The sequence below is a fragment of the Nomascus leucogenys genome, chromosome 21, assembly GCF_006542625.1.
Source record: "Nomascus leucogenys isolate Asia chromosome 21, Asia_NLE_v1, whole genome shotgun sequence".
NCBI classification, from domain to species: domain Eukaryota; kingdom Metazoa; phylum Chordata; class Mammalia; order Primates; family Hylobatidae; genus Nomascus; species Nomascus leucogenys.
Window position 1 is genome coordinate 82,450,230 of NC_044401.1, and position 14,449 is coordinate 82,464,678.

The 14,449-nt window shown below is 58.2% G+C and overlaps 1 protein-coding gene across 8 annotated transcripts in view; it reads right to left on the minus strand.

The window, feature by feature from the left end:
• Window positions 1-14,449, minus strand: part of PHRF1 (PHD and ring finger domains 1) — a 36,719-nt gene that overhangs the window by 617 nt on the left and 21,653 nt on the right. For 3 of the 8 annotated variants that reach the window (XM_030801670.1, XM_030801666.1, XM_012503811.2), the window contains exons 8-17: window positions 14,136-14,311; window positions 12,997-13,126; window positions 9,780-9,907; window positions 6,195-6,376; window positions 5,771-5,890; window positions 4,901-5,055; window positions 1,796-4,447; window positions 1,209-1,360; window positions 791-1,051; window positions 469-597 (exon numbers count right to left, since the gene is read on the minus strand). In XM_030801670.1, coding sequence (XP_030657530.1) covers window positions 469-597; window positions 791-1,051; window positions 1,209-1,360; window positions 1,796-4,447; window positions 4,901-5,055; window positions 5,771-5,890; window positions 6,195-6,376; window positions 9,780-9,907; window positions 12,997-13,126; window positions 14,136-14,311 — 4,085 coding nt within the window. The remainder of the gene's footprint in view (window positions 1-468; window positions 598-790; window positions 1,052-1,208; window positions 1,361-1,795; window positions 4,448-4,900; window positions 5,056-5,770; window positions 5,891-6,194; window positions 6,377-9,779; window positions 9,908-12,996; window positions 13,127-14,135; window positions 14,312-14,449) is intronic. The other 5 variants (XM_030801669.1, XM_030801667.1, XM_030801668.1 and 2 more) reach the window with 4 other exon arrangements.

The window sequence follows — 14,449 nt, forward strand, 5'->3', positions numbered from 1 at the left end:
AGGGCCAAAGGTGGGCTCCCTTGCCTGCCCTGCTCAGGGGCAGGCCCTGGGTGCAGCACGCAGACAGACAGCGGTAGGGGCCGCCCCACCTATGTGAGATCCCCGTCCTGCCCGCTATGCCGCTCACAAGGCCACTCAGGGTCCCACGGTGTCGGGGGGGAGCATGGGCTGAGATGTCACCAGGCACCTGCTCACCTCTGGGGGTCTGTAAGCTGAGCGTGGGCTGGGTAATTCTAAATTACCCAGGGTGCACTGAGGCACCCTCCTTCCTAAGCATGTACCAGGGGCAGCCCCAGGCGAACAGGCCTGACCCCAGGCCTGCAGGATGTGGCAATACAGCCCCCGACCCCTAACCTGGCTGGCTGACCTCAGGACCTGCACTCACGGTCACCCCAAAGTCCGTGTTGACGAGACAGCAGCGATGTACCGTGACCCCGAGCCCCACACACAGGCTCGTGCACAGCCCACCTTCTGCACGGCCTTGCGCAGAATGTCCTTGTACTCCTCCTTGGTCACCTCCCTCTTCTGGTAGAAGGGCTTGATGGCCAGCTTCACCTCCTCCACAGCACGCTCCTGCATGTGCAGCTTCTTCATGTACTAGAGGGGGACACGTGTGTGATGTGGCCAGGCAGGGGGCCGGGAGTCCCTCTCGCCAGAGGCACTGTGGTTCTGGACACCCTTGCAGTTCCAGAGGCACAGTGACCAGCTTCCGCCCCTAAACTCAGCCCCAACAACTTTAGTTTCAAAGTAAGATAGGAACATGGGGAAAGTGGGAGGAGGCAGGACTCACCTCCTCCTTCTTGGTTTTCTCTGCAGCTAGCCTGGGGGCCGGGGTCTTCTCCTCCGAGTTGCTGGCTGCAGTGGCTTGACTGGCTGGCTCTGAGGCTGGGGTCAGGGCAGTGGGCACTGGGGCCAGGGTCTGCGCTGCCCCACAGCCCACTAGCGGCAGGCTCCCCTGCAGGATGAACTGGACCGTGGGCTGGCTGACCAGTGCGCAGGGTGGGATGCTTGAGGGCTGGGCTGGGGCAGGCGGCAGGCTGGGGCTGTAAACCTGGGAAGGACACCCCTGCTGAGCACTGGGCCCTACGGCTGGCAGCTCTGTGCCCAGGAGCCGTGCGTGAGGCCTCAGCCCCAGCCTAGTGTGGTGTGTGTGGCACGGGTGCCAGGCCACTGCCCACAGCCCACAGCCCTCCAGCCCAGGCACCCACCTGAGAGGGGTCTGTGTCTGGGAACCCAGGTTCCGGAAGCACATGACTGGGAAGGGGCAGCTCGGAGAACGCCTGCCTGACCCCTGTAGGGGCCACGTCCTCCATGTCCCAGGCTCCTTCTCGGGGCTTCTGTGGCCTGTGAAGTGGTGCCCCTGGGGGCCCGACAGACAGGGAGGTGGGTGCTCTGTGCCCACCCCTGCCCAGAATGCTGTTTCACGGCTGGAAAAATCCAGAAAAGCGCCAGGAGCAAGGACCACAGAGCAGCCCTCAGATCCACCCCCAGCAGCAAGGGGAGGTTGCGAGGTGTGCCAGCTCCTAGCCACTGATCCCCGACCATGACCTGTTCTGCCCACCTGCAGGAGACCCCCACACCCACTATCCAAGCCTTCCCTGGCTCCAGAAGTTCCCTGTGGTGGCCGGGGCCCTACTCACTCAAGGGCCCTGTCCTTGACAGGGGTTGAATTCACAGGGGCCTCTGTACTCGGCGGGCGCAGGGGCCCTACTCACAGGGGGCTCTGTCCTTGGTGGGGGCTGGGGCCTTATTCACTGGGGGCTCTGTCCTCGGCGGGGGCTGGGGACCTACTCACGGGGGGCTCTGTCCTCGGCGGGGGCGCTGCTCTCCGACTCCTGCAGGTTCCAGGTGACCCGCTTCACCAGGGCTCTGGACCGCAGCAGGGGGGTCTGCGAAACCACCTCCTCAGCCCGGGCTGCCTCCTCTACCCTCCCACTCATGGAGGGGCTGTCTTCCTTCCCCACAGGCGCCACATCCGGGGAACTGGGTGCCTCAGCCTTCTCAGCCGCGTCTGGCCTGAGCAGATGTGGCTCCTGGGGGCCCTCCGGCAGAGGTGGGGGCTGTGAAGGGTCTTCATCGTGCATCAGCGACACCTCCCTCTGGATGGCGGCCACGGCCAGGCTGGCTGGGGGCAACGCAGGCTTTGGTGGGACGTCTCGCTCCGGAGAAGAGTCTGTGCTTTCAGGAGAAGGTGGCGAGCTCATGTCATCGAGCTGGATGAAAACGGCGTCGCTGGAGAAATCGTCAAAGACGTGTCCCGCCTCCACGGAGTCGCCATAATCCAGGTCCAGGTCGTCAGGCTCACACTCAGCTGCCACCTCCAGGACAGGGGCAGCCTGCAGGGGGGCCTTGTCGGCCGTAGCCACCTCCGGCGAGACACGTGCCTCCTCCAAGGCTGGCAACCTGCGGGGGAGGTCTTCCTGCCCTGGCTCCCCCTGTGCAAGGGGTGCTGGGGAAGCCTCCCTCACAGCCCCCTTCCTCTCTGGGGAATGGGACCGGGTCGGCGGCCGCTTCTCACGGGACCGTGGCCGCCTGTGTCCCCGTGGCCTGTGCTCCGGGCTTGGGGACCGGGACCTCCGCTTCCTCCGGTCTCGCAGCCACACCGCACTCTCCTTCCTGTCTGGCCGCTCGTGGCTGTGTTCCCGCTGGTGCTTGTGCCTGCGGAGTCTCTCCAGGCTGCTGGTGGGGGAGCACTCCCTTCCGCGAGGTCTGGACGCTGATCTCTTCTTCTTCTTCCTGCTCTCATAGTGCTCGTAGGAAGAGCTGCCAGGGCTCCCCGAGCGTGACCGGGACGTCCTCCGGCTGTGGCCCCAGGGGCCCCGCCTGTGCTCCCTGCTCTTGTCCTTGGCTTTCTTCCTCTTAGCTCGCTCTCGGCTGCTGGAGCGGTCGCTGGAGGACCGCCGGCTCTTGGCCTTGGACCGCTGCCTCCTGGGGCGCTCCTCACCCACTGATGGTGACGCTGACCTCGAGCTCCTGTCCCTGGATTCAGAGCGTGTCCCAGAGCGCGTCCGTCCGTGCTCCCTGGACACCCTCTTCCTCTTGGCCTTCTTCCTGCTGCGGGAGCTGGATGTGGAGCGGGACCGGGAAGGGGGCCTGAGCTCCACGACTCTGTGGGTGGCAGCCTGCGGCATGTCCGGGCTGGGTGGGGCTTCTGGCTCCATGACAGTCACACAGGTCACCGTCCGCTCCTCAGAGCCAAAGAAGGTGCTGCAAGACGCCCCATCCTCCTCGTCCCAGGGCTCCGGTGGGGATGGCCTCTGCACCCGGGCAGCCAGGCCCTGGCTCTCCGTGGGCTCCTCTCGCTCCGTGTCAGAGGCCCCCTCGGCAGCCACTGCACCCCGGAGCTTGGACACAGTGGAGGATGGTCCAAGAGGGGGATCGGGCTCTGTACCAAAGATGCTCTCCACCGTGTAGGAGGTGACGCAGCGCACAGCCTGCACCGTCTGGGCCTTCGGGCTGTTGATGGAGATGGTTCGTGTGATCTCAGAGGGCAGGAGGCCAGGGCCAGACCTCTCGGGGCTGCTGCTAGGGGCGCTGGAGTCAGAGCCGGTGGGGTCGGAGGGGTCGTAGACCTCGCTCCGGAGCTGCTTCGTCTTCTTGATGGAGAAGAGGGGTGAGGGGTTCTCCTTCCTCTGCTCCTTATTGTCCACAGGCCGGAACGTGTTACAGAAGCCAGGGCTGGAGAGCTGGCTGGAATGTGCCATGTTTCCAGGAATATTGATCCGGAAGCTCTCAAAGGTCGACCCAACCCCTTTCCCTCTTGATGGTCCCAGTGGGGCCATACTGCCATGGGAGCTGGGGGCTGGGGGCCGGGAGCTGCCCGTGTGCACGCCGGGCTCCTGGGGCACCCTGCTGCTGGCCTCGCTCTCTGCCCGCGTGCCTCGCCCTGGCTGCCCGGCGCCCTCCCTGCCGGTCAGTCGGCTGATGCAGGCGCTGGGGATCTCAGTGCTCTGCCCATGGGCCGGGGCCATGTCCCGTCTGCCACCACCGTCATCTCTCCTGATCTTTGGTATCCTGGGTAGCTCAGAGATGTCCATTCTTCTGGGCGCTGGTTTCAGGGGAGGCCCCGGCACCACACTGCGACATGGGGGCTTAGAATCTCTGCTCGAGATCTTAGACGTGGCAGAAGCCAGGGGCAAAGTGTGCTTGTTGGTGCCGTTGAACCGGGGGCTGTGACTGTGTCTGAAGCCAGGCACGCTCCCATTTGACAAGTTCCGAGCCTGAACCGACCCAGGGGTTGCTGACAAGTCCAGCCTCACAGGTGCCCCCGAGGTGCGGGTGGGGATGCAGGAGCTGCCCTGACAGCTTAGCCCTGTGCTCTGTGGCCTGTTTCCTGAGGGGCCTTGGGCCGGGCTCCCAGAGGGCAGTGCTCGGGGCTGCAGGCAGTCCTTGGATCCTTTTTCCCCTCTGGACACACTGCCTGAGTTTCGCTGAAAAGAAACTGGAGCTAAAAAACAAAAAAGTCAATGGCAATCATTTCCCACCCACTCTTCTTCAATGTCAGTGGCTTAACTTTTATCACAACTGGTTTTCTGGGAGGTTGTGCGCGTTAAACTCCCGTCTGCCTGTTGAGGTGGACACCTCGCCTTTCCACACCCGGACAGCTGCTTCAACAGTCACTCTGTGATGACAAAGTACAGTGCCTGAGGCCATTAGGACACGATATTAACCAGGGGCGGGTGCAGTACCCCATTAGGACACGTTCTTATGAACATGAAGCTGTGTGGCTGGGTAAGAACTCGGAGCTAACTGGGAAACTGCTCAAGAAGGGAAATCAGTGGAGAGAAATGGCTGAGGAATGGTCCCCCCAACTTCAGCTACATCTTCTGTGCCTGAGACATGGGCTAAGTGCCTGGGAACAGCCCACAGAGGAAGGGGCCATGGCAGGGGAGGTGCTCACCCGCCCTCTTGGCACTGAGGGAGCCGTCGCGGTGGATGATGACATCACTGCTGCCCAGCATCAGGAGGCTCTGGCCCGACAGGATGCTGCCCAGCAGGTCAGGCACTGGCTCCTCCTCCAAGTCTGGCTCTGGCACCGCAGCAGGGGGGCGACTCCTGTGGGCACAGACCCGAGGTCCTGCCATCACTGCCTCCCACGGCCTGAGGGCCGGCACCAGGCAGAGCCCTGCAGCAGGTGGGAGCCGGGGAGAGTGGCGCTGGGCCGGGCCTGCGCCTCCCCCACAGCCCTGGCTCCGGCTGCTGTTATAAGAAGGGCTCACCAGGGCCTCCCAGAGGGAGGGACGGAGCCCCACCTCGCAGCTCTGGCTCCAGGGAAACCAGGTGTTTTTGGGAGAAGTCACCTGTGGTGCCTTTGCCACCCCCAACTCCACCAACAGGCGGGAGGGGGCAGACAAGCATCTTTACCTGTTTTGTTGGTTTTGGTTAATTCTTTTTTTGTTCTTGTGGCGAAACAAAAGAACTGGCCAAAAGGTGACCTCTGATGACGGCCTTATTCACCAGGGCCACTGCTCCTGCCCGAGGCGGTCTCCCTGTGCTGGTGGCTCTCAGGCCGGGGTGGGGGGCAGAGGGGCCACCTGGTGGAGCTGCAGCAACTCCAGTCCACGCTCATGGGCAGGCCGTGGCCTCTGATGCAGGATGGGCTGCAGCACTGCCTCACACCAAGAGCTGACTGATGAGCGTGACAGCTGAGGGGATGTGCTGAGGCCACCCAGGGCCACAGAGAGCCAGGCTATCGCGGCCCCACCCTGGAACCCCCATCCGCTGCCCGACTGCTGCCCTCACCTCCCCAGAAGCCTCTGCCATCACACACCTGGAAAGCCCCATGGAGACGGGCCTGGCCACGGGCTGGTGGGACTGCAGGGCTGACCGGGACAGAGCCCGTCTCTTGGCACTCAGAGGGGAAAGAGGGTTTGAAGAAAGCTCTTCACTGCTAGAGGGGAGGACACAGGCCAAAGGGAACAGGTGACTCCCAGCTCCCAGAACCCCCAGCCCAGGGAGACAGCACGGAGGAGGAAGGCCGAGCACTGGCCACGTGGCGGCATGTGTGATTTGGGCCCCGCACCAGACCTCTAAGTTCTACGCTGCCCACCTGCACCGTATGGCGGTGGGAGGAATGGCCACCCTCACTCACAAACACAAAACCTAACGCCTCCGCATGCACCTCGGGGCCCCGTGCCCACAGCCCCCAGGGAGAGGAACAGGTGCCCAGGCAGGACCATGACCAGTTCAGTCACCTGTCAAAGGGGTCCAGCTCATAGGGATCTCCAAACAGAGACAGAGAGGCAGCTCCAATATCCGCTCTCAGCAGCCCCAAAGAGGGCTCCACTGGCTTCAACACTGACGGGATGCAGCTGCTGTGAACAGGCCTGCGCAGGCCCAGCGTCCGCGCGATTCGAGAGCGAGTGGTGGCTTCACTCTGAATCCAGTAACAAAGAAAAAGGTGAACAGAGAGACAGGGATGGCATCTACGAGGGCTCTGTAAATGCCACGTGAAGCCTTCATCAGCAACAGCGAACACTAGGGTGGGAAAATAGTAAGCCAAAGTCAACGGGCTTCGCAGGTGTGAAGACCGACAAGCAGGAACAAGGCCGCACACGTCAGCCGCGAAGCTCACTGCAGGTTAGCAGAGGCTCTCGGGGTGCTGCAGAGTCACCATCACGTAGTAGTTAGCATTAAGTGAAAACTCACAAAGAGGGAAACAAAAAATTCAACTGATGACTGACAGTAAAACCTCTGGTGGATCACATCTGTAATCCCAGCATTCTGGGAGGCCAAGGCAGACAGATCATTTGAGGCCAGTTCGAGGCCAGCCTGGCCAACGTAGTGAAACCCCGTCTCTACTAAAAATACAAAAATTAGTTGGGCGTGGTGGCTCACGCCTGTAATCCCAGCTACTCAGGAGGCTGAGGCAGGAGAATTGCTTGAACCCGGGAGGCAGACGTTGCAGTAAACCAAGATTGCACCACTGTAACTCCAGCCTGGGTGACAGAGCGTGACTCTGTCTCAAAAACAAACAAACACACCAAAAAACCCTTGAGAAGATGACACAAATTTAGATTTCAAGCGCTGTCATTATTCCTAAATTACTAAAAATCCTAAGAGTTACTAGCTATTTCCTTCTGATTCTAGGCAGAGCGGACAGAGCAGCCTCTGGCTGTGGTTGGGACTGCAGGGCCTGAAGGCAGGTGCTGCCCCTCCCAAAGGCGAACACCCTCACCTGCCACCGGGCCCCCAGGCTGTGGTCCCAGAACGCTGTCCACAGAAGAAAGGAACCACAGAAATAGCACGCAGACCAGCCGAGGACAAAAAGCTCGGGAGGACGCCCAGGAGTGTTCTGGGCACAGGGATGGGAGAGGAGGTTCCAACCCAGGCTCAGGGCACCCTGCAAAGCAAAGGGAGAGCCCAGGGGACCTGAGAACTGGGAAATAGCAGGTCCTTATCCAACACCTGGTCATGGCTTTAGCTTCTACTCCAGGAATTTTGTCTGAATGAATAACCAGATCAGATGTTCGAATAATCCATTTAAAACTAAAATAAGGGGGCCAGGCATGGTGGCTCACACCTGGAATCCCAGCACTTTGGGAGGCCAAGGTAGGCAGATCACCAGAGGTCAGGAGTTCAAGACCAGCCTGACCAACATGGCAAAACCCCATCTCTACTACAAATAGAAAAATTAGCCGGGCGTGGTGGCGCACACCTGTAATCCCAGCTATTTGGGAGGCTGAGGCAGGAGAATTGCTTGAACTCAGGAGGCCGAGGTTGCAGTGAGCTGAGATCATACCACTGCACTCCAGCCTGAGCAACAAGAGCGAAACTCCATCTGAAAAAAAAAAAAAAAGAACTAAAATATGGTTTTATATAAATATGTACTATATGAGTTTATATTTACTAGGAAATAAATAATAATCTTAAGTATAAATTCACATAAAGATGCAGCAGACTTGGCGCTCACACTTGTAATCCCAGCACTTTGGGAGGTCGAGGCAGGAGGATCATTTGAGCCCAGGAGTTCAAGACCAGCTTGGGGAATATTGTGAGACCCTGTCTCCACCAAAAAAAAAAAAATTAGCTGGGTGAGGTGGTGTGAGCCTGTGGTCCCAGCTACTTGAGAGGCTGACGTGGGAGGATCACCTTAGCCTGGGAGGTCAAGGCGGCTGCAGTGAACCAGGATCACGTCACTGCACTCCAGCCTGGGTAACAGAACCAGACTTTGTTCCCACCCCAACCTAAAACAAACAAACAAACAAAAAACATGTTGTGAGGCTTAGATGACAAACTGCTTAAGCCCAGGAGTTTAAGACCAGCCTGGGAAACATGGCGAACCCCTGTGTCTACAAAAAATACAAAAATTAGCCAGGCACAGTGGGCTATGCCTGTAGTCCCAGCTACTCAGGAAGGTGAGGTGGGAGGATCACCTGGGCCTGGGGAGGTCAAGGCTGCAGTGAGCTGGGATTGAGCCACTGCACTTCAGCCTGGGCCACAGAGTGCTACCATCTCAAAAAACAAAACAAACGCTGGGCGCGGTGGCTCACGCCTGCAATCCCAGCACTTTGGGGGCCGAGGCGGGCAGATCACGAGGTCAGGAGTTCAAGACCAGCCTGACCAACATGGTGAAACCCTATCTCTAATAAAAATACAAAAATTAGCTGGGCGTGGTGGCGCACGCCTATAATCCTAGTTACTCAGGAGGCTGAAGCAGGAGAATCGCTTGAACCCAGGAGGCGGAGGTTGCAGTGAGCCGAGATCGCACCACTGCACTCCAGCGTGGGGACAGAGTGAGACTCCGTCTCAAAAACAAACAAACAAACAAAAACAAAACACAAAACAAAAAAGATTCAGCAAACACTTGAACAATGGCTGCAACTCAGTTTTGTTTTGTTTTGTTTTTGAGGCAGAGTTTTGCTCTCGTCGCCCAGGCTGGAGTGCAGTGGCACAATCTCGGCTCACTGCAACCTCTGCCTCCCGGGGTTCAAGTGATTCTCCTGCCTCAGCCTCCTGAGGCTGGGACTACAGGGGCCTGCCACCACACCCGGCTAATTTTTAGTCTTTTTAGTAGAGATGGGGTTTCACCATGTTGGTCAGGCTGGTCTTCAACTCCTGACCTCAGGTGTTCTGTCCGCCTCGGCCCCCCAAAGTGGTGGGATCACAGGTGTGAGCCACTGCACTCAGCTGCAATTCAAGTTTTTACATATTAAGGTGTTTTAAATGTGCAGTCAGAGTGGACAAGGTGATGCATTTAATCCCAGTTTGAGCATCACAAACATGAACACGAATGACACATCACCCTCCAACCCATAAACATGGACAATAATTAGGGATCAACTAAAAATGAATATTAAATATCTGGTCCATGATTTGGGGTGAAAAGGGCCTAGGACAACAAACGCCATGACATATACCAAGGAGGCCGCTCCCAGGGCCCAGCGAGCATGGGTCAGAGGAGGTGGACGGGGCCTGTCAGACACGGCTTGTGTCACTCCTCAGAGCCAGGCTGGCCAGGCCTGCCTGAAACCCACAGCAGCTCCCGGGGGCCTCTGCCAGAGGGCTTGCACTGGCCTGGCTCACACCTGGCCCCCCGACCAGCTGATAGCTTCAGGAAGGTTCCTGGGGGGCATACGACCACCCCTCAACCCCTCAGTGTGCCTTAGGAAACAGCTGGCCTCAACCCCATCTTCAGTCTGTGCTACAGAAATGTTCATTTCTATCTGTAAATCACTGATTAAATACAGAAAAGCAGCGACGATGATGACCCCTGCCCTGTAACCGCACGAGGGTGCTGAGGCTGGCGGGAGGCTCAGGCCCTGCCACCCAATGCTCACCTTTACCTTCTTCCCTCTTCTCTTCTTCACTCGATGTTGGCGTTTCCTAGATCTTGTCGCTGAGCCCTTACTTTTTGCGGATGGTCCGGACGGGGTTTTCTTTCTTCCCGGCACTTTCTTCCGTCTTCCTAAGGAGAAGAGGTTGAAGTCTGTGCTTCCCTGTGCTGGGCCCTCCCCGCCCCATTCCTGTGAGTCCAGCTCAGCGGACGGAGCCCAAGGAGCCGGTACAGCGGGACCACACGCACTAGCTTGCAATTTTTTCTTTTTTTTTGAGACAGGATCTTGCCCTATCACCCAAGCTGGAGTGCAGTGGCACGATCTCAGCTCACAGCAGCCTCAAACTCCTGGGCTCACGTGATTCTCCTGCCTCAGCCTCTCAAGCAGCTGGAACTATAGGCAGGCACCACCGTGCCCAGCTAACTTTTTTTATAGATAGGGCTTACCATGTTGCCCAGGCTGGTCTCTGGGCTCAAGCAATCCTCCCGCCTCAGCCTCCTAAAGAGCTAGGATTCCAGGTGTGAACCACCGCGCCTGCCCAAATTTTTTTTTTGAGACGGAGTCTTGCTGTGTCACCAAGGCTGAAGTGCACTGGTGCAATCTCAGCTCACTGCAACCTCCGCCTCCTGGGTTAAAGCGATTCTCCTGCCTCAGCCTCCTGAGTAGCTGGGATTACAGGCGTGTGCCACCACAGCCGGCTAATTTTTGTATTTTTTTTTTTTGAGATGGAGTCTCGTTCTGTCACCCAGGCTGGAGTGCAGCGGCGTGATCTTGGCTCACTGCAAACTCTGCCTCCCAGGTTCACGCCATTCTCCTGCGTCAGCCTGCCAAGTAGCTGGGACTACAGGCGCCCGCCACGTAGCTGGGACTACAAGCGCCCGCCACCACGCCCGGCTAATTTTTTGTATTTTTAGTAGAGATAGGGTTTCACCGTATTAGCCAGGATGGTCTCAATCTCCTGACCTTGTGATCCGCCCGCCTTGGCCTCCCAAAGTGCTGGGATTACAGGTGTAAGCCACCGCGCCTGGCCTAATTTTTGTATTTTTAATAGAGACGGGGTTTCGTTAAGTTGGCCAGGCTGGTCTTGAACTCCTGATATCAGGTGACGCACCCGCCTCAGCCTCCCAAAGTGCTGGGATTACAGGTGCGAGCCACTGCGCCCGGCCCCAAAGATTTTTAAACAGAGAAATAAACCATATATACATTTATATATATTTTTGGAGACAGAGTCTTACTCTGTCACCCAGGCTGGACTGCAGTGGCGCCATCTCAAACTCCTGGCCTCAAGCTATCCACCTGCCCCAGCCTCCCAAAGTGCTGGGATTACAGGCTACTCAGGAGGCTGAGGCACCACAATTGCTTGAGCCTGGGAGGCAGAGGTTGCAGTGAGCTGAGATTGCGCCACTGCACTCCAGCCTGAGCAAGATGAGATCCTGTCTCAAAAAAAAAAAAAAAAAAAAAAAAAGGAATAAAAAATAAAAATAATGTGTTCCTATCGGGGAGAGACACAAAATGAGTTGCATCTAAGAACAGAGCCTGACATCCCTGAGTGTACCATTAAATATCTTACATAATTATGACCAGGGCCAGGCACCATGGCTCACACCTGTAATCCCAGCACTTTGGGAGGCCAAGGCAGGTGGATCGCTTGAGACTTTAACACAAATGAGCTCACTGCACATCTGTAGTGACATAAAGATTTAAAAAATTTTAACTGCAAAAACACCCAGCCAAACACCCATCAACAGGACAAACTGTGGTATATGCATACAATGGAATATGTCTGAATAATAAAAAATCAGCCACAGACACACATAATTACAGAGATTCCCAGAGTGCTGTGCTGAACAAAAGGAGCAGCAAGTTGGGCTCCTGCACCAGACCCACAGACGCCGAGTCCCCCGGAGCCCCAGGACCAGCACGACCGACACAGTGATGCACACGGCCATAGGGTTGCTGGTGGGGCCGGAAGTGTGGTCTCGTAACTATTTCTGTGCTGGCTGGAATGGAAGTTACATCTGTCAAACCTAGGACTACACACTAAAGCGAGTGCATTCACTTAATAAAAAGTACGTATGCTTCAGGCCAGGCGCGGTGGCTCAGGCCTGTAATCCCAGCACTTTGGGAGGCTGAGGTGGTCGGATCACCTGAGGTCGGGAGTTCAAGACCAGCCTGGCCAACATGGTGAAGCCCCATCTCTACTAAAAATACAAAAACTAGGTGGGCATGGTGGCGAGTGCCTGTAATCCCAGCTACTCGGGAGGCTGAGGCAGGACAAACACTTGAACCCAGGAGGTGGAGGATGCAGTGAGCCAAGATTTCGCCACTGCACTCTAGCCTAGGAGACTGAGACTCTGCCTCAAAAAAAAAAAAAAAAAAAAAAAGAAAAAAGAAGTATGCATGCTTCAATAAAGTTAATTTCTAAAAGACCACAGATTAGAACGCACTGAGTAAAGCAGGAGTCCACACATCCACAGTGACTTAAATCCCCATGAGGGAGAGGGGATGCTCTTCTGAGAGCCAAATGCGCGCACCAGCGCCAGGGGGCGTCTGACAAGGTGCAGTCGATGGCTCGCACGCGCACCAGCGCCAGGGGGTGTCTGGCAAGGTGCAGTCGATGGCTCGCACGCGCACCAGCGCCAGGGGGTGTCTGACAAGGTGCAATCGATGGCTCTCCCCAGGAACGGCCCGTTAATTTTAAGGGAGAATTAGTCACTTCACAGTGGACCTCTGAGAACCAAGTCATCAAAGTTAACCAGCACTGGGACAAAATTACCAAAACTCACAGGGAAAAGGACTGAAAACCTGAACAGGGCAGAAGCAAGACAGGACGCGAAATCACTGCTCTCAACTCAGCCCCCACAGAAAAGCCCAGGCCCAGATGGCTTCAGGGCGTACTCTGACAAATGTCTATAGCAAAAATAACAAGACTGCTTCCATAAGCCTCAGGATGCAACCCTTCCAGAAAGCAGAAGGGAACAATTCGGGAAGGCCGGCATCGCCCTGGCACAATGCCAGAGGCAGCGTGGTCGCAGATCTGCACATCAGACCCACACCTCCCAGGCCCGGCTTCTGTGTAGTGTTTTCAGCTGCGAAGATTAAGTTGCAGAAAGAAGAAATGGAAACGCCCACAGCCCTGGCCTCGAAAGAAGTAGTGAGTGGACCTCGGGCGTGGGTCCCAGCACGTGGCTGGCGGGAGAGTCCATCCCTCCAGGCTTACTTGTCTTCCTCTTCCGTCGGGTGGGAGTGCGTGGCGTCAGGGGGCGCTGATACACGGCGGTGCTCAGGCCAGTCGCCACGGCCTCGATGGCTTCGTCGAGCAGGGAAGACCCAAGGTGCCCTGGTGTGTGCTACAGGCAAAGGGGTGGTGCCGTCAGATGCCCTTGGGGCCTCAGCCAGGCCAGCACAGACCCCAAATGGAGCCCAGAACACAGCCCACAACGGCAGCCAGAGAAGCAGGACAGCCTCCCCACCCGCCACCCACAGCAGCCACGGCCCGGCCTTCCTCTCCCCTGCCAGAGCCTGCCAAGCACTCCCACGGGGGCAAGGCCAGGACAGCCTGGGACGGCTCTGGGAGGCAAGCTCAGGGCTGGAATGGAGGGCAAGGTCAGGCAGGCACCGAAAACAGTGGAGTTCTTGGTGGAGGAAGAAGGGCACAGGGCGGAGCTCAGAGCAGAGCCCATGGCAAGCCCTGAGAGCTGGGATCCTGCACAGGTGTGGGGGTGGTATGCAACAGGGACGAGGGAAGGGGCAGGCGGGTGGGGGACAGAGAGCATCCCAGGGGCACACGGGAGGGCACCAGTCACTGTGGCAGGGGCGGTGCAGGTACTGGGCAGGGCGCTGGACAGGGACAGCCCCCGCCCCACCCAGCCTTCTCAGTCCACTCCAAATTCAGCGTTAGGCTTGCCAAGGGCACACACCACATGCCCACAGCCCAGACCCTCCTGCTTGTCCAATGCCCAGGGAAAGGCTGCTGTGAGGACGGAGGCTGCAGGGAGCACCTGAAACTGAGCACCAGGTCCAGTGCAAGAGGAAAGTGCTCACAGGTGCCCAGAGGGAGCGGTGCTGGCACGGGGCCTGGGGAACAAGGGGGGTTTCCTAGAGCCCCCACCCCCGGGGCCAGGCTTCACCTGCCCCTCAATACCCAGCTCCAGGCGCTCCGAGAGGCAGCCCCACCGTGGGCCGCTGGGCTCACTCTGGGGTGCACTCACCTGCAACCCTCAGCAGGCCGAAGAACACGAGCCGTCGGGGCCGGGCGGACCCCACTGTGCCGAAGACGCCCCTCCCACCCACCTGGACTGCTGAGACCACTCTGGGCAGCTGGGGCTCTGGGACTGGCGTCAGGGCTGGGCCACCCACCTGGACCCTCCTGGCCGTGGAGATCCGATTCCGGTTCACGGTTGCTCTCACTCTCTCACTCTGCCGTGTCCTGGCTATCGCCCGGGTCCTACCTGCTCGAGGCCGAAGCCTGCTAGTGGTGGGCACCACGTCGGCCAAGAGCAGGGAGACCTCCTCCTCACTCACGGGACCCGCATCTGGAAGAAGCCCCAGAGCTGATGTGCCACACTCAGGCCACACGCCTCCCCCAACAGCTCCCCCTGTGGCTGCCGGCCATGCAGCAGCCCTGGCTTGGGCTGACCTGTGCACAGGACCCAGGGCTGCTCATGGAGCCT